This window comes from Ctenocephalides felis, unplaced genomic scaffold (assembly GCF_003426905.1).
Source record: "Ctenocephalides felis isolate EL2017-DRISC unplaced genomic scaffold, ASM342690v1 CF-g0.4_SCAFFOLD_00845, whole genome shotgun sequence".
NCBI classification, from domain to species: Eukaryota; Metazoa; Arthropoda; class Insecta; order Siphonaptera; family Pulicidae; genus Ctenocephalides; species Ctenocephalides felis.
The window spans coordinates 39,816,117-39,839,136 of record NW_020536999.1 but is presented as its reverse complement, the minus strand read 5'-3'; the positions used below and the strand labels follow the sequence as shown (position 1 = coordinate 39,839,136).

General features: G+C 29.5%; 3 protein-coding genes across 3 annotated transcripts in view; 2 read left to right on the top strand and 1 right to left on the bottom strand.

Moving 5' to 3' along the window:
* Window positions 1–7,227, top strand: part of LOC113383175 — a 31,533-nt gene extending 24,306 nt beyond the window's left edge. Inside the window, exons 8-19 of the mRNA XM_026621424.1 lie at window positions 3,393–3,605; window positions 3,666–3,860; window positions 3,970–4,191; window positions 4,273–4,475; window positions 4,543–4,684; window positions 4,755–4,942; window positions 5,096–5,234; window positions 5,332–5,543; window positions 5,614–5,761; window positions 5,963–6,198; window positions 6,255–6,441; window positions 6,549–7,227. Coding sequence (XP_026477209.1) covers window positions 3,393–3,605; window positions 3,666–3,860; window positions 3,970–4,191; window positions 4,273–4,475; window positions 4,543–4,684; window positions 4,755–4,942; window positions 5,096–5,234; window positions 5,332–5,543; window positions 5,614–5,761; window positions 5,963–6,198; window positions 6,255–6,441; window positions 6,549–7,227 — 2,764 coding nt within the window. The remainder of the gene's footprint in view (window positions 1–3,392; window positions 3,606–3,665; window positions 3,861–3,969; window positions 4,192–4,272; window positions 4,476–4,542; window positions 4,685–4,754; window positions 4,943–5,095; window positions 5,235–5,331; window positions 5,544–5,613; window positions 5,762–5,962; window positions 6,199–6,254; window positions 6,442–6,548) is intronic.
* A 1,139-nt stretch (window positions 7,228–8,366) lies between these two features.
* LOC113372117 (cullin-3-A) lies at window positions 8,367–17,801 on the bottom strand. The gene is made up of 13 exons (XM_026612448.1): window positions 17,503–17,801; window positions 16,068–16,451; window positions 15,266–15,469; window positions 14,919–15,098; window positions 14,622–14,816; window positions 14,351–14,527; window positions 14,100–14,270; window positions 12,821–13,053; window positions 11,849–12,119; window positions 10,358–10,527; window positions 10,126–10,264; window positions 9,887–10,042; window positions 8,367–8,529 (listed from the first exon to the last, which is right to left on the bottom strand). Exons 1-12 carry the CDS (start codon window positions 17,557–17,559, stop codon window positions 9,890–9,892), a joined length of 2,334 nt encoding a protein of 777 aa, XP_026468233.1. The 5' UTR covers window positions 17,560–17,801; the 3' UTR covers window positions 8,367–8,529; window positions 9,887–9,889.
* Window positions 17,802–20,108: 2,307 nt separating this feature from the next.
* LOC113374959 lies at window positions 20,109–22,867 on the top strand. The gene is made up of 7 exons (XM_026614919.1): window positions 20,109–20,236; window positions 20,408–20,593; window positions 20,677–20,738; window positions 20,856–21,021; window positions 21,149–21,326; window positions 21,693–21,943; window positions 22,574–22,867. The coding sequence occupies exons 1-7, from the start codon at window positions 20,116–20,118 to the stop codon at window positions 22,843–22,845; spliced, it is 1,236 nt and encodes a 411-aa protein (XP_026470704.1). The 5' UTR covers window positions 20,109–20,115; the 3' UTR covers window positions 22,846–22,867.
* Window positions 22,868–23,020: the final 153 nt, after the last annotated feature.

Here is a 23,020-nt window from a genome sequence, read left to right as displayed (position 1 = left end):
TGCTGTCAAGCAGTATTGAGAAATATATTTCCAAGTGCAAATAGCTAGACATTTCTGCATCAAATTTAATTAGTTATCAGTATTGAAGAGCAAATAATAAAAATAAATTAAATATATAAGTCATCATTTGGTCACATTTCATAGCATCTCAAAACCTGATTACTGTTCGAATATTAGAAAAATAGATTATAAGATATTGAATCAAGACAGATAAATGTTGTACAAAGGATTTGAAATTGAGTTGATTGAGTTAAAAAGTAGACAATTAATAAGACAAACGCTCTTATTATAATTTAACTTAGATGATATTTATTGTTTCGTGTCAAATAATTGAAATTTACACGATTATATAAACTAATTTTAAATATATACTTATTATATATCTACTAAAAGTTTGGTTTGCTAGCACTCAAAATTATTATAAAACATTTTAATAGAAAATAAAAAAAAAATTAAATTCGTCATTTTCAATTGAAAGACTTAGTATGGCTTAATTATACTGACTGACAAATATAACATTAATTTTAAAATACATAAACATTCTTAAATTTTTATGAGGAGCAAGCATAAACAAGCTTTAAGCCTTTAAACTAAACTAGGAGGGGGTTTGCAATTAAATATTATCATAATACATTTTACATTTATAATAAGAATAGTAAATTATATCAAATTACTGAAAATGTATTTTTCAAGTTTGATTGAATACAAAAAGTAGCCTAATATAATGACTAAAGTCTTTATAGTCGAATTAAACTGAAACTATTTCAAATACTTTTACCCAGCTAAGAAATACGCATTGAGAGGATTTTGCTTTGACTGGCAAATATAGCAAATTGAAAGGAAAACTTTTTTTGCTTAATTATATTGGCGAATATGACATTAATTGTTATAAACATATTTCAATTCTTGTGAAAGATTCTCATTCCATTGAATCCACAGGCTTATTTTTTTAAACTACATGTTAAACTAGTTGTAAACCTACAACCAAAAGAGTCAAAAACTATGTAGTACCACTAAATCAGTATTGAAATTTATTGCCCATGATTTTTTCACAGTCCTTTTATCCTCATTTAAATTTTCAATTTTTATCTTGCAATGGATCTTCGTCCCTTCTAAAACGATAATGATACATTCAGTAAATTACAAACAAGTTGTTTATTGTTTTGGCGGTCGTATTACATCTTTTGATATCATACACGATAACCTGATAAAAGCAGTATACACGTGTTTTACTAGCGGAAGCCCATCTATATAATCGCGTCTTGGACATCGTAATTAATTTAATTGTTGTGATGTAATTATTTAGTAAAAGTTAGAAGTGCATTGTTCGCTCGGCGAACATTCTGTTAGCTTTTCAATTACAAGAGAATTATAAAATTTTAATCGTAAAGTTTATTGAATTATTAGTTTTACATTTGAAGCTGGATATTTTTTTACAGATATTTTTTTTTAATTTCATTCATTCAAATATTTAATAAATAGTATCCACTTCAATTGAACAATTGAAAGTGTTTATTTATTGAAAATATGAATTTATCACATAAAGTTAAATTATACTTTTAAGAACAAATTGAAATAGGTTGTACGGCCCCAGGTCAGGTCCGTGAGCTGAGTTAAACTCTAACTCGATTCAGGAAAGAATAGTGTAAAAGATTCCTCGTTACCATTTTACACCCCAGTGCCCGAAATGGACTATTTTCAATTGGATACATATTTTTCAGCTATATTTTCAAGTGAAATTCTTCATCGCCCGATGTCAGGTTGCCCAGAGGGTTCAAACTCACGACCCACAAGTCCGTGAGCTTAACCATTGAGCACCCATAAATTGAGTTGTATTGAGAATCATTAAAGTTGATGTACTCTGGTATCTCATAAATAAAAATTTAATGAATTTAAAACCAATATTTTAAATTTAATACGAATAGTATGACTTCGAGAACTGTTTGAATATTTTAGATTTACATATTGTTAGTATTTTTCAACATATTTAGTACGATATTTAATATCAAAATTTTCAAGACATAATCTATAAAGCAAACAAAGGGACTCTATTAAAATTTTATCAAAGGCACATAAATTGCTAAAGTAAATAAATTAACAACTTTCGATGTGCATATATCATGTATTATATAATAAACTCTTGAACTTGTAAATTATAATTTGCATATGTTGAATGTGCAATTAGCATTTTAATTCGTAGGCGTATAAAAAAAGATCCCAGTTCTCGATTGTTGCCTTCTTCTGGTTAACAATACACTATAATACAATAAATTTATGTAAACAATGGGCCGATGCATATTGATAAAAAAATTTTATGCACAAACAAGAATACTTCAACAAACACCTTGGATAATTAAGAATGGCATGATTTGATACAAATTTTGGGATTTTTTTGTAAATCCGTTCTTACAAACTTACAGTATAAATTATAAACCTTCAATATATTTAATAATATAAGTTTTGCACCCTAGAAAAAAGCATCACTACAAATAAGCTGTTCATATGTAAATTATGAATAGCAAAATTCCAGCAATAAGTTTTTTTGTGACAACTATCAAATCATTCACCGTTTATGAAAATTGTATTATATCAAAATCTTAATATCAAAGATGGTAATTAAAAGCGCTTTTTTCATTCACTATTTAACGCTAAAGTGAACAAGAAAATTATTCGAATAGCTAAAGACAAATTGACTGAATAGGTTTCCTTCCTACGAAGAGATTGTCGCACAATACGTTTGATGGCTTCCCTTTGTTGTTCCACAAGGTTGATGTTATTATCAGATGACACATATAAATATATTATTTATTTAAATTTCAATTATTCTTGCTTTATAAAAGAATGAAGTGTTTAATTTACTTTTGCAATAGCTTTTTGTAATTTTACAATGAAAATCCGCATTGAAATCTTAACAATTATGATCGGGTTATTTTATTAACCATTTTAAAAGCTCAAGTTAAACGCAATTTTTTATACTGCGTCCAGGTAGTGATTTAGTACAGGTGGTTCGAACGCAAAAAGTGAGAAAAATAAACCGCTTCAACCAGGAAATTAAATTTAAATAATTGTAACCAACCCTATCAACAGGCACTAACCATTTTCATTTAGACTCACATACTTATTACAAAATTAATAATATTTTTATGGCAATTTTTTTAATCAAATTTTTACCTATTATGTTGTAATTAATTGTATAAGCACCTTCTCCTTCTATAAAACATCAGCAGCAGTATAACACACTACTGGCTACAGTTTTATATAATGTTTAGATATGTCCGTTTAATTATAATGAGCAAAATTTATTTGTCTAAAATAAACAAACATTTAGACAAGAATAATATACAAAACATGTTAACATTGTAAATTAAACAATAATATTTTTACCATTTTAGACTGGATAGGTCCGGGCGTGGTCAAGGAATATGTGAGCTAACAGAAGTTCCTTTATCGCAATTGAGTTATGGAAGAGACTATTTTCCTGATAAAGATTACGATTACTACGAAAGAGATCGAAATAGTTACCCCGATTGCAGTGGCACCAGACCCCTGGCACGCCCTTGGGATTTCGGCAATCTTGTTCCTACTGATCATTATAGTGAGCGAAGGTAATTGCAAAAAAAACAAAATCGATAATCATAGAGGAGATAAATATACATCTACTTTAGGCCTAGTTATCCTCACGGTGGAGGAGTATATGATCATCGCACACGTTATGATGATTATCCTGATTACCGGCCACATCAACACCCACCTAAACCTTATGGATATAATACTAGATATGACCGAAAACCTTATAGCCCTTATCACCCCTATCCGAAGTCATGGGGCGCTTATGGAGGGCAATATGGTGATCCATACAAGTAAGAACACAACTAAAAATATGTATTGGTATTGGCAGTATAGTTGCGTGTACATTAAATAATTGACTGCTCGGTTTGTTGATTATCAAGTTTTTGCTCCAAATTATAGGCATCATCGCGATGACGACCGCTACGTTTATTGGGGCTTCAATAAACACGGTGATTCGGGACCCCGTTATCCGTCCGACAGATTCGACTACCGTGATCTCGGTGGTAGACGAGGCGGCTGGGATAACTACTGGGGAGTCACAGGCTGGGGCTATGGCCGAGGCAGTTCCAGTCACGGCCATGGAATCGGCCCAGGGCAAGATTTAGGTGGAGGTTGGCGAAGGTAATGAAATAATGAGATATATATTTATGATAAAATAATATTTTTATGGCAATTTTTTTAATCGTTTTGTAATTTCTAAAGATACTCAGTTGGAACTGGACACAATTCATGGCCTGATGGCTATAGTTATAAAGGTTTTCCTTTCACCGGTGGTTATCAGCCACAAGAAAGGCCTAGATTACCGCCTCCTCAACCACCGAGAGGGCACGGAGGACATGGGATTGTTCCATACAACGGCGGGCACAGGGATTATGATAGACCGCATGTCGGGTTTCACAACAGAGGTTGAATATACTATTTTGGATTCTGTATAAATTTATTGCTGAATCAAATATAAATAATTTTTTTCAGGTAGTTGTGTTATACATGCCGCATCAGGCGTCAAACTGCATAGAAGTGCAGTTAGAGATTCGTGTTTTGCGAGAGATTTTGCTGAATGTGAGAGAAGATGTAGAGATGAAGTTAGATTTAAATGTTGTTCATTTAGCTATGGGTGAAATATTGCAAATATGACCATTTTCATAAGTGATCTTTAATGTTTGACCACGATAATATATTTTTAGACCTGCTCAATATGCGCCCATACCTAACTGTTTTATAAGTGAACGCGGTTTTGAATTATTGGATGCTTATCACGATTTAGAGCCTGATCGTTCGCATGATGTATTTACTGTGAACGATGCAGGAGACTGTTCTCCTCAAAGAATTTGGCCAGATACTAGAGTCGGACCTAATATTATTGCTGAAAGTGGTAAATTACATCTTGGTTGAAAAAATCTAGTAAAAATTATAAATAAATTCATTTGCATTGTTTTAAAATTCATACACACACAGATATATATATATATATATACATATATATATATATGTAATTAGAGAATATAATATATATTTGTCTTCTTAGAATGCTTCGTACGAGTTCGTAGCGGCCAACGTTTATCGTGGTCAGCTATTCGAGATGCAGTGTCAGCCTCAAGTGTAGGGCAATGTGAATTAGCATGTGTACGCGCGAGACATTTTCATTGTAAAACTTTTACTTACAGGTAACCAATAGCGTTTTTATTGTTACATAATATTAGATGATCCAAATCGTCGTATTGATCCAATAGATATTAAATCTATAGCACGTAATACTTACAGATACGGCCCATCAATAATTGGTCATTCAAACGAAAACTGCTTGCTCAGTGATTGCCCATTTTATGAATTAATACCAGGTATAAATCTACTAGAAGATCCTGGATTTGAATTATATGAAAGAGGTTCTCCAAACACAGGGTGTCATCTTCCGACACCTACACTTCCTCCACATTACCCACCAAAGCCCATAGAACCTGCATTTGCCGAAAAAGGTGAATAATGATTCTTATTTTTTTTTAATTTACAACATTAGTTTTTATATTATTATAAAATATTTTACAGTTTGCTACCTTTCATATGGTTCCGAAGCGAAACTCGTGAGACAATCTGTGAGAAAAGCAATGTTCTTATCTTCTGAATTAGACTGCAAAGCAAGATGTTCATCTTTAAGGAAGAGTGGTTCTTTGAAATGCATGTCGTACAGTTTCCGGTGAGATATTGCTTATTAAATCTAATTATATCGCTTATTTTAACAATTTAGATGCCATATTACTTAAAACGAACGATTAAATAAAATAAACTTCATACTACCCAGTAAGCCACAAAATGTATACAAAATCAATAAAATTGAAATTTGATATTTTGATATACATAACAAAAATTATCGAAAATTTTGCCGTTTATTGAATAGAATGGTGTCTGCGCCCGGTGATCGCTCTCCAAATTGCTTGCTATCTGACATTGATCAGAGAGACTTACGACTCGGTCTAGATTATGAGCATGTTCCTGGACATAGATTATTTGCATGGGATCTCCGAGATGAAAAGTGTAAAAGAGCTGCCTTTGACAATGACATATCTGGACCGCCTGAAAATAGAGGTGTAGGAGTTCCTGATGGTCGAGTTGGTCCATGGAGTCGATCTAATGGTATTGTTAAAGTGTTAACCAATATAGGGTTTATTAATATTTTAGTTCGTTTTTAGAGCCTGATCCATGGCAGCAGTATTCTGTCTCAGGATGGCCGTGCAGAAGAGATGGAGGTGGATGTCAGCACAATGTTATTTCGGGTCATTACGCTTGCGAACTTGAAGGATCCGAAGCAAGTAGTTGGGATTATTGTTGTGCGCCTGACCATAAATGCGGTTATTCGGAGGGATTTGATTACGCTTGGTGAGAATTATGTACTCCGCACAAAATGATTCTATGAACTTTAAGATTCTATTAAGAAACTGAATATAATTGTGATTTTTTTTCGCTTATGAAATGTGCTATTGCAGGTGCTACGTTGGACCAAATAAAAGTCAGTGGCGAAAGTGCGCGGATAGATACTACCCTTATGGTGTACCTACTCAATCGATAACCGGTAATAATCACCTCACCAGAGGCGACCATCGTCCAGAAATTAGTGGCGATCGCCCGTATCCACCCAAGTACCAAAGAGACTACGGTCATCATAGGCCATCCGCTGGATTCGTACCCCAAGCACCGCCTTGTTGCGGTGAACAAATACACCACGATGGACCTGATCAAATATTTTTAAGCCCGCCGTCACCAGGGGGTTTCGTTCAAGCCAGATATTGGCCTGTGGCTTATCTGCATAGCGAGACACCACCCAGCAACGTAACATACGCACCAAAGCCGATGAATGAATTGCAACAAAATGTCAATCAAAAGTCTAATAATACTGGAACAGATTCTGTAAATGCAGTTCAGACGCTTGCCGACGCATTAAAGACGAATGATTTATCTGATACCATGGCGTCTACGGTCGGAAAAAGAGGATCAGATACTAGAGTGAATAAAAATAAAACTGATGACGTTATTGAGTTCGAAGTGGTAGATAATATTTCTGTAACTACCGGCGATGAAAATGCAAAGCTTATAGATGATTCAAAAGAAAAACAGCCTACAAAAAATACAACAAACAAAGTTAGAAAGAGCATAAGATACTGGTAATGATAAGTGAATAACGTTTAAAAATAACTACGAAATATATTAATATAAATAATAATAATATTCGAATCATACAATGTTTTATATTAATTTCAAATAGACGTTAAATTCCATCGAATTTTAAAGTAAAGTACAAATAGCATATATATAATTTATATAAATTTAATAGTTAATTTTTTTGTATCTCTATTGCTTTATTTGAAAATTGAGATCAACAACATGTGATTCAAAATTCCACACAAATTTTTGATCTATAGTTATTTCTACATATTTATAATTAGGAAAAATAAATTAGGAGAGTATGTCAAACAAGCCAGACGCATATTGAAATGTTTCCTTAAATATAAATATAAAAATGATATGCTATAAAAAATAAAAAACTTACGTTTGTTTGTTCATATATACTAAATCGAAAATATAATATGCATATCGATTTCGTGATACTTTTACCGCTACCTCTGAAGTATCTTGACAATATTGCAGAAAAAATTAATAAAATGATTCCACCAAGAAACATGTCTTCAAAGTGATTTTGAAAAAAAAAATACATACTAGCACAATCGACCATTGTGGTGCATCACTATATAAATGTAATAGTAAATATATAAATATAGAAAATATATTACATAAGAGAATAAAAAAATACTATTTTAGATGTTTTTTTTATAATTATGTGACAATTATAATGCAGTCATAGAAATAATACAATAACATATTTGAATTGTTCATAAAATTTACCTCTGAGTTATTAACATCCTATATAGTTTACTAAACTAAGCACACAACTTAGCAATTAGTTTTTTCACGTGTCAATATTTCACTTTCTGTATTTTAATTTTACTGAATCCAAACAGGTCACAAATACAAACACTCATCATATATCACAATATTTCATAATATATTAAGCACCGACATAAAAATAAACAATTATTAAAACACTAATTGTTAAACAAGAATTCATCACACAAAAATATGTTATAAAAAATGCATCATTCATTTTTATTAAGATTCATCATATTTTTTTTTAGAAAATATGGTATCAAAATAATGCCTAATGATATTTAAAATAAATATTGGACAATATCAAAAATATGTTCAAAATAGAAAAAAGACACGTCACAATAATAATGGAACTTGCAGCACTTGAAATTTTAAACAGTTTTATTTTTTGATTAGAAAAAATATCATAATTTTTCCTTTTGCGCTATTTAAATAATTCTGTGGCTAATTCATCAATCATGTAGATATAATAACTATTATATCTAACTTGCTTTCATCAGAGAAGACGTTCCTACACAAAAAAACCTGAAAAATAGTAATAAAATATAATTTGTGCCATTATAAAAATTATTTGCATATTATTTTCTTGTGAACCATGAAAATAAGGATATGCTACTAAGAATATGTTTGTCCAAACAAGATAAAAAAAAGTGAAAATATAATAAACAAAATTTAATAATTTATACTATTATGTGTTTCTTGCCACTTTGACAATAAACTAAAAAAAACATTTGACAATATTACACACTTTTAGAATTATAAAATGTATAAGGAAGAAACATATTCTAGTCATTTAGAAGAAATCATGACTTGAATTTCAAACTTGACAATAAAAATGCTATTTGCAACATGTTCGACATTCTATAAATATTAACTTACACTTACACTCGATCCTGTGGTTGCTTTGTGCCTTAAGTAACTGCATTCAATCTTTCAAATAAGATATAGGTGTATATATATATATATATATATATATATATATATATATATATTAATTGTTTAATATGAACAAAACAGCACTCAGATTTGTTTAACACAACTTTATTTTATGATTACAGACGTTTCGAGACCATGGTGTGTCTCATCTTCAGTGTAATTTCAAAAACAGTTACTTATATACTACACATTCTTTAATAATTCAAAACGCCCGACTTTTTAACTCAAATTAAACATATATCAACATCAAATTCACGCCTGATATATATATATATATATATACATAATTGGACTAGGCTGAAATATATTGAGTCAAACTGATTTTTAAACGTAATTAAAAAACTTTTCAAGTCTATTTGTTTAAAAATTATTTTATTATGCTACCTTAAAACAACTCACAAACTAATCAACATAAAAAATGGAAGGTATTCTGAGTATATAAGTCATTGTATTTTTTAAGTCTTTGAAGACACAAAATGCAGAATATAATTCTCACTTATATCAATTATATTTAATTGTACACCAAATACACCCAAATTTAAAAAATATCAAGAATTTAAATGTAACTTTACAAATAAAATAGGATTATCATTTAAGTTGTAATGAAAATAAACTAAGAGGTCAAATGAGTTATTTTTTCATAAACTATAGTAAACTTCTTTATTTTTATATAATACATTTATCTCTTTAAATTTGTAAAAAGAAGGAAAGCAAGTACTTACACATTACTTATTTGCACATTACAGAAGGTAAAAGATTTTAAAATGTAGAATAATTTAACTAATATTAATCACTCTTAAGAAAATAGTGTGTCAATAAATTTCAGACGGTTTTTTGTTTTTTTTTTTCCAAAAAGTACCATTTTCTGTGATTGCATATAAACTCATATTTTCATGGTTCTCATATGTAATGTATCACAAACAAAATAATATTAATTTATACGCACTAATTAAGCCACGTAAGTATAGACTTTGCGGTCATCAGGCGTACGAGCAAGATATTCGCGCTCGATTAATCCTTCAATTCGTTTTTTGATAATAACTGGGGAAGGCATGAACCTGCTTCGTAACTGCGTTGTCACATCTGTTACCAGAACGTTATGCTAAAGGAGATTAATAATCCGAATAAATATGATTATTCAATAAATTATATTATCACTGAATAAACAAAAATAAATTTACTAACCGACATTCGTTTACGCGATTTCATAATACGAACTATAGCTGCTTCGATTTCATGTTTACGATCCTCATCCACCTTATTTCGAGTTTCACGACGTTCAGGTTCCGACTCGCCCTTAGCCGCCACTGTTTGAATTTTAACCCTTTAAAAATAAAATAAAATATAAGTTCAATAATTAATTTATCAAGATAGAATATCAAATAATAATTATGAATAGTATGTATATTCAAAGTACCTGTGAAACTTTGAAACAAAGTTATCATTAATATAAAATACGTTAGAAGGCTCAATATCTTTCGTTTTAGGATTTCTCATAAGAACTCTCTGTGCAGGTTTACCCATAGCTAGAGATTGTAACGCCCTGATTAAATCTCTTGCAGGAATATCGGTCTCGTTTAAAATTTCCTGAAATGTTGAACATATTTTTCCGTGTTTGAACAGCATATATATATATATATATATATATATATATATATATACATATACATATATAAAAACATATATATATATATATATATATATATATATATATATATACAACCAAATCCACTTCTTTGTCGGCGACCCTGATTAAAATTTGAAAACTTACAAAAACGAACAAATATTTAACTTCCCGTAGGCCAAGTTATAGTAATCGGAAAAAAAATCGAAAATGAAAATTTTTATATATCTTTACGTTAAAAAGGTTTCTGAATATTTTGACATACCTTAGAAAAAATGGATGTATGTGTGTGTGTGTGTGCGTGTGTGTATGTGTGTGCGGATACAAATTTTCGTCGACGATTTCGGGAACACCGATCAACCGATTTGAATAATTCAAAAAACATTCGATTCGTATTGATAAGGAGACGTGCTGATTAGTGTTTGGCAAAGGCAGGTCCAGCCGTTCCGAAGATACGGGGCAAAAAGTGCCAAAAATGGTAACTCAGTTTTTAAGAGAACGAAGCGTCCGATTTTGATAATTCAAAAAACATTTTACTTATATTGACAAGATGAAGAATTGATCAAATTTTCATGCAGGCAGATCTAGCGGTTTCGGAGATCTAATGAAAAAAGTAAAAAAAAAAAGCCTTTTGGCGGTCAAAAATGATCATTAGACATATGCACACCAAATTATCAGATATTTTTTAGAGATTTTAACAATAAGTATAAATTTTGTTTACATTCCTATCGGTTCCGTACCAATTTTCATCCGTTAGACGGGAACGCGGCGCTTACGCGCTTTGACATTTTGTCTCTATGCTGTTAAAGCAATACTTGGCTTTTAAAGAAAGTTCAGAATTTCCAAAATATGTCAAAATTAAGAATTTTTTTTTTCAAAATAAAGTAATTTTTTGTCAAATTTATAGTTTCTCAAAAATCTAATTTTTTCGAAGTAATATTTTTTCAAAAATATTAATCGTTTTTAAAAAAATAATAATTTTTGGTAAGGAAAGTTCCAGCAATTTGCCTTAAGGCATGATGCCATGCGCCCCACTAGTTACATTTATGAATTATAAAATTTTTAGTTGCTTTGCAATTAATTTATGTCAGCCTCCGATTTAAAAAAAATGTAAAAAATTGAAGACTCAAACCCAAACAATACAGGTTCGATTATCTAATGATGCATGGTGAAAATAACTACTAATTGGGCAGCAACGCGAGTCCAAAAAAACAAAAACCAAACGTCGACACGACGTTGTACCTACGTTATACATATTTCTATTTATATATTGCATAAATTTACCTCATAAGTAAGCCTATCTCGATTGTTGAACAGCATCAAGACACACATTTGATACGTTGAAACTTGAATTATATGCTTTTTAATCTGGCCGCTGTTAGAACCAACGCTTGCGCCACTCGAGCTGCACGGCGTGTCCGCAGACGCAGCTTGGGGCGTTCCATTTTCATCTCTTGGCTGATAGTTTCGGCCGTAAAACACAGCATTCAGATCAGCAGTGCCCATTTGTGGTTGCAGCGTTAACTGTCGGCCAGAATGTTTGCCTAAATAGAATCTGTAAAAAAAAATTGCATTCGAACAATTATATGTATTAAAGTAATCTGAACTATTATCTATTACCGATTCATTTTGACTGTATGTAAATTTTTTAAATGTACTTTTTTTATAAACAAAAGCTTTTCTAAAATAACTAGTTGGTATTGGTATTTTGCCCTAAGCCCTAAGAAAATCGAACACGTCAACCCGGTCGGATTGTAGGATTTTAATTGTTTAAATAATAATAATAATAATATGTTCATTAAGACTAAGTACTCTATCGTTGTACCAAATAAACCGTCTAATTTTAATTTTAACAAACGTCAAAAGAACTACTCATTTTCGCAACCGATCGCTGCACAAAACTGAGAAAAGATAATCCACACCGAAATACATCGATTGGCTTTTAAATCTTTGAAATCGGTTAAGCAATCGTCGATGAAAGTTCTTCGACTAACGCCAAAAAAAAACGATTCTAACTCTTGCAAAGTTTAAAGAATTTTTAAAATTAAACGACTTGTCGTAGGGCCGTAATATTTTAGTATGATCTATAAGACTATGGTTTCTACCAACAAAAAAAAAAAATCATGAAAATCGTCGAAAAAAAATTTTTTAACGAGTAAACATAAAATTATCGAGCCGGATTTTTTGATAAAAACAAACTTCTCCTTCTTGAAGTTAATAATAAAATAAAAAGGTATATTATTTGCACAAAAATACCTTCTGAATGTCTCAAAAGCATTTCGCGGCGCCAAAGGTATATTACAATTCGGAGTTGCAACTTGAGTCGGCCAAAATCCTGTAGTTAAGATCCGAACACTAAGATCTAAACCGTGTAAACTAGATCCTGTTGTGCCGACGTGGTTCTTGAACTCTTCCATAATGGTGTTTGAAACGGTCATGTCTTTAAACATGCCTTCCAGTTTCGATGTAAATTGACATCCACATTCGGTCTGAAAATATTTATATAGGATTTATTCTTAAACAATGCATTGATATTGTACACACATTACAATGATTTAATGATAAAATTACTTCAGAAATGATACTTAAAGGGTGTATAAGCAATAACATACAACAATACAATCACTCCATAACATCTTTTGTTATATAATATAATACAGTTATGATATAGTAAATTAGAAAGTTTACCAACTTAAAGCTTCAATACATGTGAAAACAATAATAAGTTTATCAAACGAATATAATTAATGATGAACTATAATATGACAAATTCATTAAATAAATATTTTCTGAAAACTGTAATGGTATTCAAATAGTTAATTTAAGAATTTAATTCTTACATATTATTAGCTAGTTGTACAAGTATTGCTTAAAGTCCAAAGCTGCAAAATTCTCAATATTAGCAAGAGCTTGTTCAAATAAATATTTTTTTTTAGTGACTACAAATAATTAATTTCAACAGCAAATTTAGACTTTAAGCAAAATTGGACAAGACTGCTGTTATAAAATTCAAGAAAAGCAGACTCACTGATAAACATTGAGAACTTTGCATCTTAAGTATTTTTTGGACACACATACATAAACACATTCTTGCTAAGACATTTCACAAATTTATCCATTTATGGATGAACAATCATCACTTCGTTTTCGCTTTTTAAGGAAGGGTTTTCTATATATGTTACGAACAGATTCTTGAAGGATGATATTGAAATCACTTAAAGCAGTTCTGCTAAGACCTTCTATCTGTGATTATTTTTATGAATATTATTTAATTAAAACAATATGATAAATACATGGACAAAAAAAGGATTAGTTTCCAAGAAATGGATAGAAAATTATATACATATATATGATAATACAAATAAATTAAAACTACTGAATTGATTCTGAGAAACATATATGAAAATTCAATTCATGTAATATATATGTGAAAACTTATTAATAAAAATATTAAATAGTAATTAAATTATTAAATAGTAAATAATTATTCAAAGTATTAAATATTGTAATATTATAAAATATTAAAAAATCTAACCTTGAGTTTGCTGATCATGTTTTTCTCACTATCATCACTAACAGATTTATTCAGTAACAGCCGTTTAGCCAAATGCTGTTTATAATATCTTTCAAAAACATCTTTTTCTTGCAGGTAACGAAACAGAACCATAGTTTTATCCAACACAGCTTCTATTTCTTGCTCCGTCATCTTTAAAATAAAGTATTGATTTAAATATTTGAAATATTCGCAATAAAAGTGATAATAATGGTACTACTTCATATCCTTACCCCTTTTGCGCCCTTTTTAAGTTTATCATCTATAAATAATGATAAATATTCCGGACTCTTGCTATTTAGATTGAGAAAATGTTCAAAATCTGATGATATCATTTGTTTGAAAATTTTATCATTGCAAAACGAGTTGTGCAAGAAATGATCAAACCTATCTTTTAGATCTAGAAGATTCTGAAACACATGTTATAATTGGCATAAATATAAATAACTAATAATAAAGCAATCAACAAAAAGAAAATTCATATCAAAATTATTTAAATTTTACCTGAACATATGTGATAGCGTTGGTACCAGCCTCCTCCTCTTCAACAAGTAGCTTACCTTGTTCTCGCAAGTGAGCCGAAACACAATCCGAAATTGTTTTTAAGCCATCTGTTACTCGAGAAAATAATTTATACATACATGATAAATCCTCTGTTTTGGTATTCTTTAACATATGCACTACTCCAGAATTTTCCATCTATAACAAAAAAAAGTTTACCAAATTAAATTCTGAAATAAATTTAACAAAGTTTTTTCATTTTTGATTAAATAAAAAAAATTATAAAGCTTAAAAATGTACCTCAACTATACTTTTCATATGTTTCTTAATTAATTCATCTTCTACAACTTCTACAATTCGAGGTTCTGTAGATTCATCGAGGTAGTGTGTTGCACGCTCAGCCTCTTCAGTAATTCTAGCTTCAACACGTTTTATATATACAGAAGCCGAATTTTCTGAGAGAAATTTTTGACTTTCGCCCTAAATTAATGAATAAAATTCATAAGGAATAATAAAATTAAATATTTTTATAAATAAATAAACAGATGATGCTTGGAGGGATTTAATGCTATTGATGAAAAATTATAAAATATTTGATTGGACAGACAAAAAAATTAGCTCCAACAAATCTGGATAAGATTACATACCTTATAAAATTCAGCTGATTGAAATAAAAATGGTCTTTCAAAATCTTCTTCATAAACACTGCGACTGTTTATACCTAAGACCATTAACATTTGACAAGCGTTTTTGATTGCCAAACGATCTACAACTTCTCCTTTTCTTTCACGCATCACCATTCCAAGAAGAGTATCTCTCATGTGATCTCTAATGCAACCATAACGCACAACCTGCAATAAAAATTATTGATGCCAATATTATAATTATACAATTGAAAACAACATACATGCAATTACACACACACACACACATGTATATATATATATATATATATATATATATATATATTTTGTAGAGTTTATATATATATATATATATATATATATATATATATATATATTTATATAAACAAATATAAGTAAATATAATTTCAATTATTCCAATATAAGAGTATAAGTCAAACAATTTGATCATGACACATTATGAAATTTTTTATAAATATTATATAATGATAAAAAGCTACACTAATAATGAATAGTAAAAGTATATGTATGTAGGTAGTAGCAATTGCAAAACTTAATGATCTGCATTACTTTACACCAAAGAGGATTTATTTCGCTTTCTTGTAATCTAAATCACAATCAAATTATTATGGAATGTAAAAGTTTGAGTAGCTTAAAAGTATTTTTGGAAAAATCTTTACTAACTTCTTACCACAAATTTGCCAAATTTTACTATTGCTTAAAATAAATATACATTTTATAAAACTTAGCTGGGTAACATACTGTACAAATAAATATAATCAAATTTAATATAAAGGAAACTCACCTGATCTCTGAAAATTATAAGTCCTAAGTTATAAACGTTATCTACATCATTTTGCTGGACATATACCCTATCCATGTACATTAAAATATCCCTAATCATAACCATTGAAGTTTGATGATCTGTCCAAGCTTGATTTAATGTTTGTAGAAAAGTATTGTGTAACATTCGCAGTACATCTTCTCTAACTTTAGTTTCCAGATGATGTGTGACAACTTCTTTGAGACCTGTGTATAATCGTTCTCCATGTTTATGTAATACCATAGTATATGCATTTCTATAGAGTTCTTCGAAAGATAGTCCTGAATTGTTCTTTTTCTGTATTTCTTGTATGGCATTCTTTAATAAGGACCAGATGTTCTCCACATACTTTTCGTCCATCGTCATCTGAAAAGATATTAAAACCAATATGAATTTGTAACCAATTAAATTACGAATCAATAAAATTGATTTTTGATCTAAATAATCTGTAGTGGATTAGTATGAAAGATATGAAATGTTATTGTTAAAAGAAACTGATACATCTGTATAAGTTCTCTACATAAATTTATTGAAATTCTTATTTAAATAGTAAAATAATTATTAACAAAACTTGCTTTATAACCTCGCATTATAAAATAATATTGAAATGATTTTCCGTACAGTATTAATAGTTTTCAATGCTTCTTAATTACAGATCATAACTGAGTTCACCATATTAGCAATTTTTATAGCAAATCATACTACCCTTGATATACCAACTTGTCAACATGACAGTTGCAAATTATGTTTCAAAAGATACATTATGCAATTGGCATTCAACCCTCACCAAAATTTCTGGATGTGTCTTGTATTTGGGGTTCCATATTTGGAATCTACTGTTCATTGGTCTCGACTTATTTTGCACCATTAAATTTCAAACATAACAAAAATGCAGGGAAATCATCAGTAATTTGCATTCTCCAAACCTTCATTTACCAGAATTTGTTAGGCATTTACATTAAACTTTAACTTTTTTTTGTAATTTTGATGTGGATTTTTGTTTAAAAAATTAAAATGTATATAAAACAAATTCTTATGAAACATTTGTTTGCATAAGTTATAAAAACAAAGGGCTACTATCCAAATGTCAAACTGTCATATGAAAAATTGTCAATTACTGACGATTATTCTAATTCAAAAACAATTATTGTATTTAATTCAAGAAACTCGCAAGATGTAGTTAGTGGAACTTGGAAATTTTACCTGATTGAAATTTGAAGGAACAGGATCATGACCTTGACAGATCAATGAACTTCATTTTAAAAAAATGATTAAGTGAACATAAAAATAAAACACAATCTGCACAATAACAAAATATCTAAATAATACTGTAGCAGAGTCATTTGTGGAACATATAATTGGGAAGGAACAAAATTCGTGTTTAACCTTACTGAAAAATTTGTTGTCGGTCACTTACAGGGAAAGCACGGATCCTCATCTTGCCTTCCTTTTTAGGAACTGCACTTTTCATCATTTTCAATAATTCAAGCAATGCTTTAATCGTTTACCAGCTGGACCATCAATGTAGCCCACAACTCAACACAAATATTTCACTTGTCATTTCATTGCAATATTTACTATTAACTCTAACGCCTCAACAATTATTATCTTTCACTGGCATGCTCTCAAAACTCAAACTTCATCATTAAATTATCAACAAATACTCAACACAGTACAAAATACTAAATAAGATGAAAATTAGTTAAAAGATCTCATCTTTAGCTAATCCACTAAAATTAATAATCGACATGAAGTTGTGTGTGAAAATGTCAACTGCAATAAATATGTGTTGCCAACGTGGAGTAAAGAGGTATTTAAGAGAGTTAGCGGTAAATTTGAAAGACATTGATATTTGGTTTTAAGTCTCTTTTATTTAGTTTCTACATAATTGTTGGTTCATTTACTTTTACAGCATTTATTTCTTAAATGAAATAAAACTAACTAAAAACATCAAATAAAATTTTATAATATAAGAAGTAATGTCTACAAAGTTTCTATATGTTAAAATTAACTTTAAAAATTAAATATGAATAATTTTTCAATTAATCAATCACTGACTAAGTAAATATATTGTATCACGAGCCTCATGTTGTTTATCTTGTGTTTTTCAGGACCCTCCGCGTGCACTAACAGCCAGCAACCAAAACTCTATTTTTTCAGATTCAGAGTGTTATCCACGGGGGCAGTAGCTTTTTAACCATTCTGCTTTTTGATATATTTTTGACAAATGTTATTTATATATTCTTAAGAATATATAATTATACTGTATTAATAGTGAATTTCAATAACTCATATATCTCTCACACATCTTTCTTATTCATTACTACCTCTACCCTTATCTCTCCCTCGTTCTTCCACTACCTTCTTATCCCTTTTTACATTTATTATGTATCACAGTCAAATGCGAACTTTGAGTGTTTTTCAGAAATATTCTAAGTGTGAAGGTCGAAATGCGCCACCCGAATTTAATATTTTGAACTGATATTTATTCAATCTGAAACGCATTTGATTTATCAAGAGACTTATCGAGAATTGAACCGAGAACCTCAAGCAACCGTAGTGAAAACTTATTAACGCTCTCGGCCAATTGTAAATACAGAATCACATTGAATTTCTCAAATAAGTTTTCTAAAAATATTGAATGAACAAAATTTAAAACTAAATATAATATTTTTTATATAATTGAACTACATAAAATATTATTTATTTATAAAACAACAACTAACAATAATAGTACATCTTACAATAATATATTATTATAATATAAATCACGTCAAATCAATCAAATACTATAATTTATAAAATATAAATATATGTAACACAAAAATCTATCCATCCGAATGTCGCCTAAAGCATATAACAATATATAACAATGAAAGTACATTTTACAATAATTATGAAACCACAAAAAAATCAATTGAAGTGTAGTTTTTAAAATGTGGCTAAATAATAAAAAATGAGCATGATACTCCTTCACAAACTCAAACGTAGGAAATATCCTGGTTGAAACTAAATTGGGAATAGTACTTACCGAAAGTTCATGCTCGATCGAGCTCGAGTTTCTTTTTGAAAAACCCATATTTTCTGAAGTGTATAAAATAAAATTAATAAAGTTTGATTACAACAGTAATATTATATTTGAATAAAACTTTAATCATATAAGCAGTTTTTTCATTTGTTTATCGTTAACATTTTTATAGTGTTTTTATTTTAACAAAAATTATGGATCAAGATGAGGAAGAGCATCCTACACCCGATGTTAGTTTTAAGGAAAGAGTTATTCAACTTGGAGAAACAGAGCAAGGTTTTATTTTCTATCATTTTTTTATGTTATTTTAATTTTAGAAATTGAGATCAAGTATAAAGGAGACAAACTGTATGAAAAAAAAAAAACAATAAACTGTATAAATTAAGAATGAAGTGAAAAATCGCACAAATATAACTAATTTTTACTGGTCAAAATATCCAAATAAAATCATTTAATATTTAGTTAGTATGAATATGTTCTATTTTTTATGGAAGGTATATCATCTATTGAACATAGTTTGAACGAGTATTATTCTGATGAAGAGCTCTGCGAAGAAGAAGACGTGAAAAAAGTAGAATATTCTCAGGTAGAGTAATAACTTCTTTACAATTATTACTGATGCTGTAACATATTTTTTTTTTAATAATACTTACTGAAGATAAAAAATTAATAACTCTTTAGTCAATTGAAGGCAAAAAAAGAAACAATGAATGTTTCACGCACGTTGCGAAAGTACGTGCAGTTAGTCTTTCAGCCGCTACTCGAAAAAATCGCGAAAAACTCAAACAAGAGATCAGAAATAAAATGCCTGTTATGACATATCAAGAAGTTCGAAGGTGTGACCCTTACATTAAAATATTTTTTTTGTTTTCAAACATTCAACATTAATATGTATACAGGCATCGTATACCATACTATAAAGCAAAATTTTTGGATTTGGAAGAATCTGGTCATTTAGAATCTGCTGCGTATTTTAATCAGCTAATTGAGTTTAATGTTCGTATGCGTGAGGATGCTGGAAAACATTCGATATTATGGACAAAACCGACCATTATGGATGTTCCAGAGATAATCGACATGGTGGTAAACAGTCTAGAAATAGCAGAGGATGCTAAAATGCGAGGTACTTCATGTGTTTGCATACTTATATTCATATAATCAATTTTCAAAATACAACCTATTTACTTACATCAATAGACAAATCAGCATCTAATATAATTCCTCCCATCAAATAAGTAATAAATTGTATGATATGGCTCTATAAAGAAATTCAGTATAGATTAATTTATTTCAGGAGACTCGATAGGAGAATGTAATGAATTCGTCCGTCTGGCAATGCGTTTAATGGAGTCTGACTGGAATTGGATATCTGATCAATTATTTCTTGTGGCAATCGATATCGCTACCCAAATTCGTGTTGACGGTGGCCGTAAAGAAGCGGTTACCCGTTATATATACGGACAATTTCTCATAAAAGAATGTACATCAACACTATTACAATTAGTATAAATTACATATCACTATGCATGTAAAAATAATTAATATTTTAATATTTTGCAACAGATAATCAAATAGAAGAAGGAGCCGTGCATTTGCACATTGCTAGAGAGCTTGCGAAAGAAAAGGTAATATGTTCTGAATTAGATATACTTAATCAGAACTTCTGATTAAGTATATCTTATAATACTTGTTTCTGCTTTGTTGAAAATTTTTGAGAATGTATCTGTCTTTCGTATATTCAGAAATGGATAGCAAGTCCAGAAGTAGAAGGTGCTTTCGAAAATTTGTATCGGCAAATCTGCAGTTTGTTATATTCAGGAATGTTGAAACTGTCGCAAAGAATACGTAAGACAAATCCGCAAAAAGCTGCAGATTATTGTGCAATAGCAATTAAAAGAGCGCAAGAAGGTAAATTACATGAAATGCCAATCAATAATATAATTAATATCACAATCATTTTTATATATATTTCTAATTACGTATACTATTCACTATTTAATGTAATTACAATTTACAATATTGTTTTTTACGTAAGCCGATAGTGATGAGGGGATAGCCGCAACATTAATGGAACAAGGTCTTTGCATGCTTTCGACTGGAGAACTTTCAGACGCAATGACTAATTTTAGGGAAACAATGAAAAGAAGCCTTGCAGCTGAAAACTATATTTCAGCTTGTGATGCACATTTGCAAATATCGAGAACTTTTGATGCGTAAGTTATTTGAATTAATTATCCTTGAAACTAAAAAATATAAAATTAATAAAATGCAACACCATAATTTCTGTTGTAAATAAGGTACAACAAAATATATTTTTATAAAAATATATATTGTACAAGTTTTGTGAGTAGGAAATTAAACTATAAAATTTAATTTATATAATAGATTTAGCAGTCAGTATAGATTATGTCAGGTTAACGACAAAATTAAAATATTCCATTAATATATCATTTCCATTATACTTAGATATAAGAAGATAAGCATAGTTTTCACAGTTTGGACGATTCTAATCATTTACAGAAAATAGTGATATTTTCTCACTGTTGACATCTAAATATGAGCAATAACTTTCCATATAGTATGAAGAATTTCCCTAAAGCAGAGAAGCATTTAATGAAGATGTTGCAGCTGGCCGAAACGCATGAATTACGATTTTCTATCGCAAAAGCACATCAAGCTCTCGGAGAACTTTATTTACAGAGCAAGTTAGACATCTTTAATTCATATAAAAAATCAGTTGATGAATTTGACAAAGCTATGCAAATTTATAATGAACTCGAAAAACACCAGGATTTAAGTGCAGCACGCGCTATGCACGCTGTTGCTAAAGGTGATCCACCTTACATTTTTTTACTTGAAAATCTAGCTAATTGCAGTATGAAATACAAAGAATATATTAAGTATTGTGAATCTCATGATACATTATTTCATGATATACGATCTTGTTTCTGACTGAACTAGTAATTTGCATGCATAAGTAGAAAAGCAATTCTGTCTACACATAGAAATTATGGCCAATATATATAGAATAGAATCGTTTTTTATTGATTTGGAAGCTTTTGCGCCCGTGAGAGCAAAGAAATTCGAAAATGTTCTTGTTAAGGACCACCCTAATATATGTATATGTATATATATATATATATATATATATATATTTGTTGTTTCGACATCTTTAATTATTACTTTAATTATGACATATCTATTATCAATACTTAAACAACCAGCTACATTTATTTTTTTCAAGTAGATATATTGATTATTGAATCTATATATAATTAATATATAGATTATATATATATATATATATATATACATATATATATATATATATATAATGTATATATATATATATACACATATATCTATATATATATATATATATATATATATATATATATATATATATATATATATATATATATATATTTATATTATCATATTTAAAATCACTCACTTTCAGGTCAACAACTCATGAAGCAGTTTTTCAAGACTGTATTAAAAGCTGGCGATCCTAATGACAAAGGCCACATGTTAACTAAATTAATTCAATGGAAAATTGATAGGACACCCTTTTGGTCGGAAGATACGTCAGATACAAGCTCCTTAGATATTGAAGAAGAATCTGTAAATGAAGAGTCCATTCATGAATCCTCAGCATCATTGTACACACCGCACTCATCGCAAAGGAGCAGCGTGATGTCAAACACATCGTTGCCTAATGGAATTAATTAGCAAGCCATTAGGCAAAATCACAACACACATTTAAAAAATGAATTAAATTAATATTTATTTAACAATAGTCTTTCTAATTATATATAATAAATTCATGAAAGAAAACAACTTTAATATATCAATAATTAAAATTCAGCAGAATTCATAAACAGCATTAGTGAAGAATTAACCACTT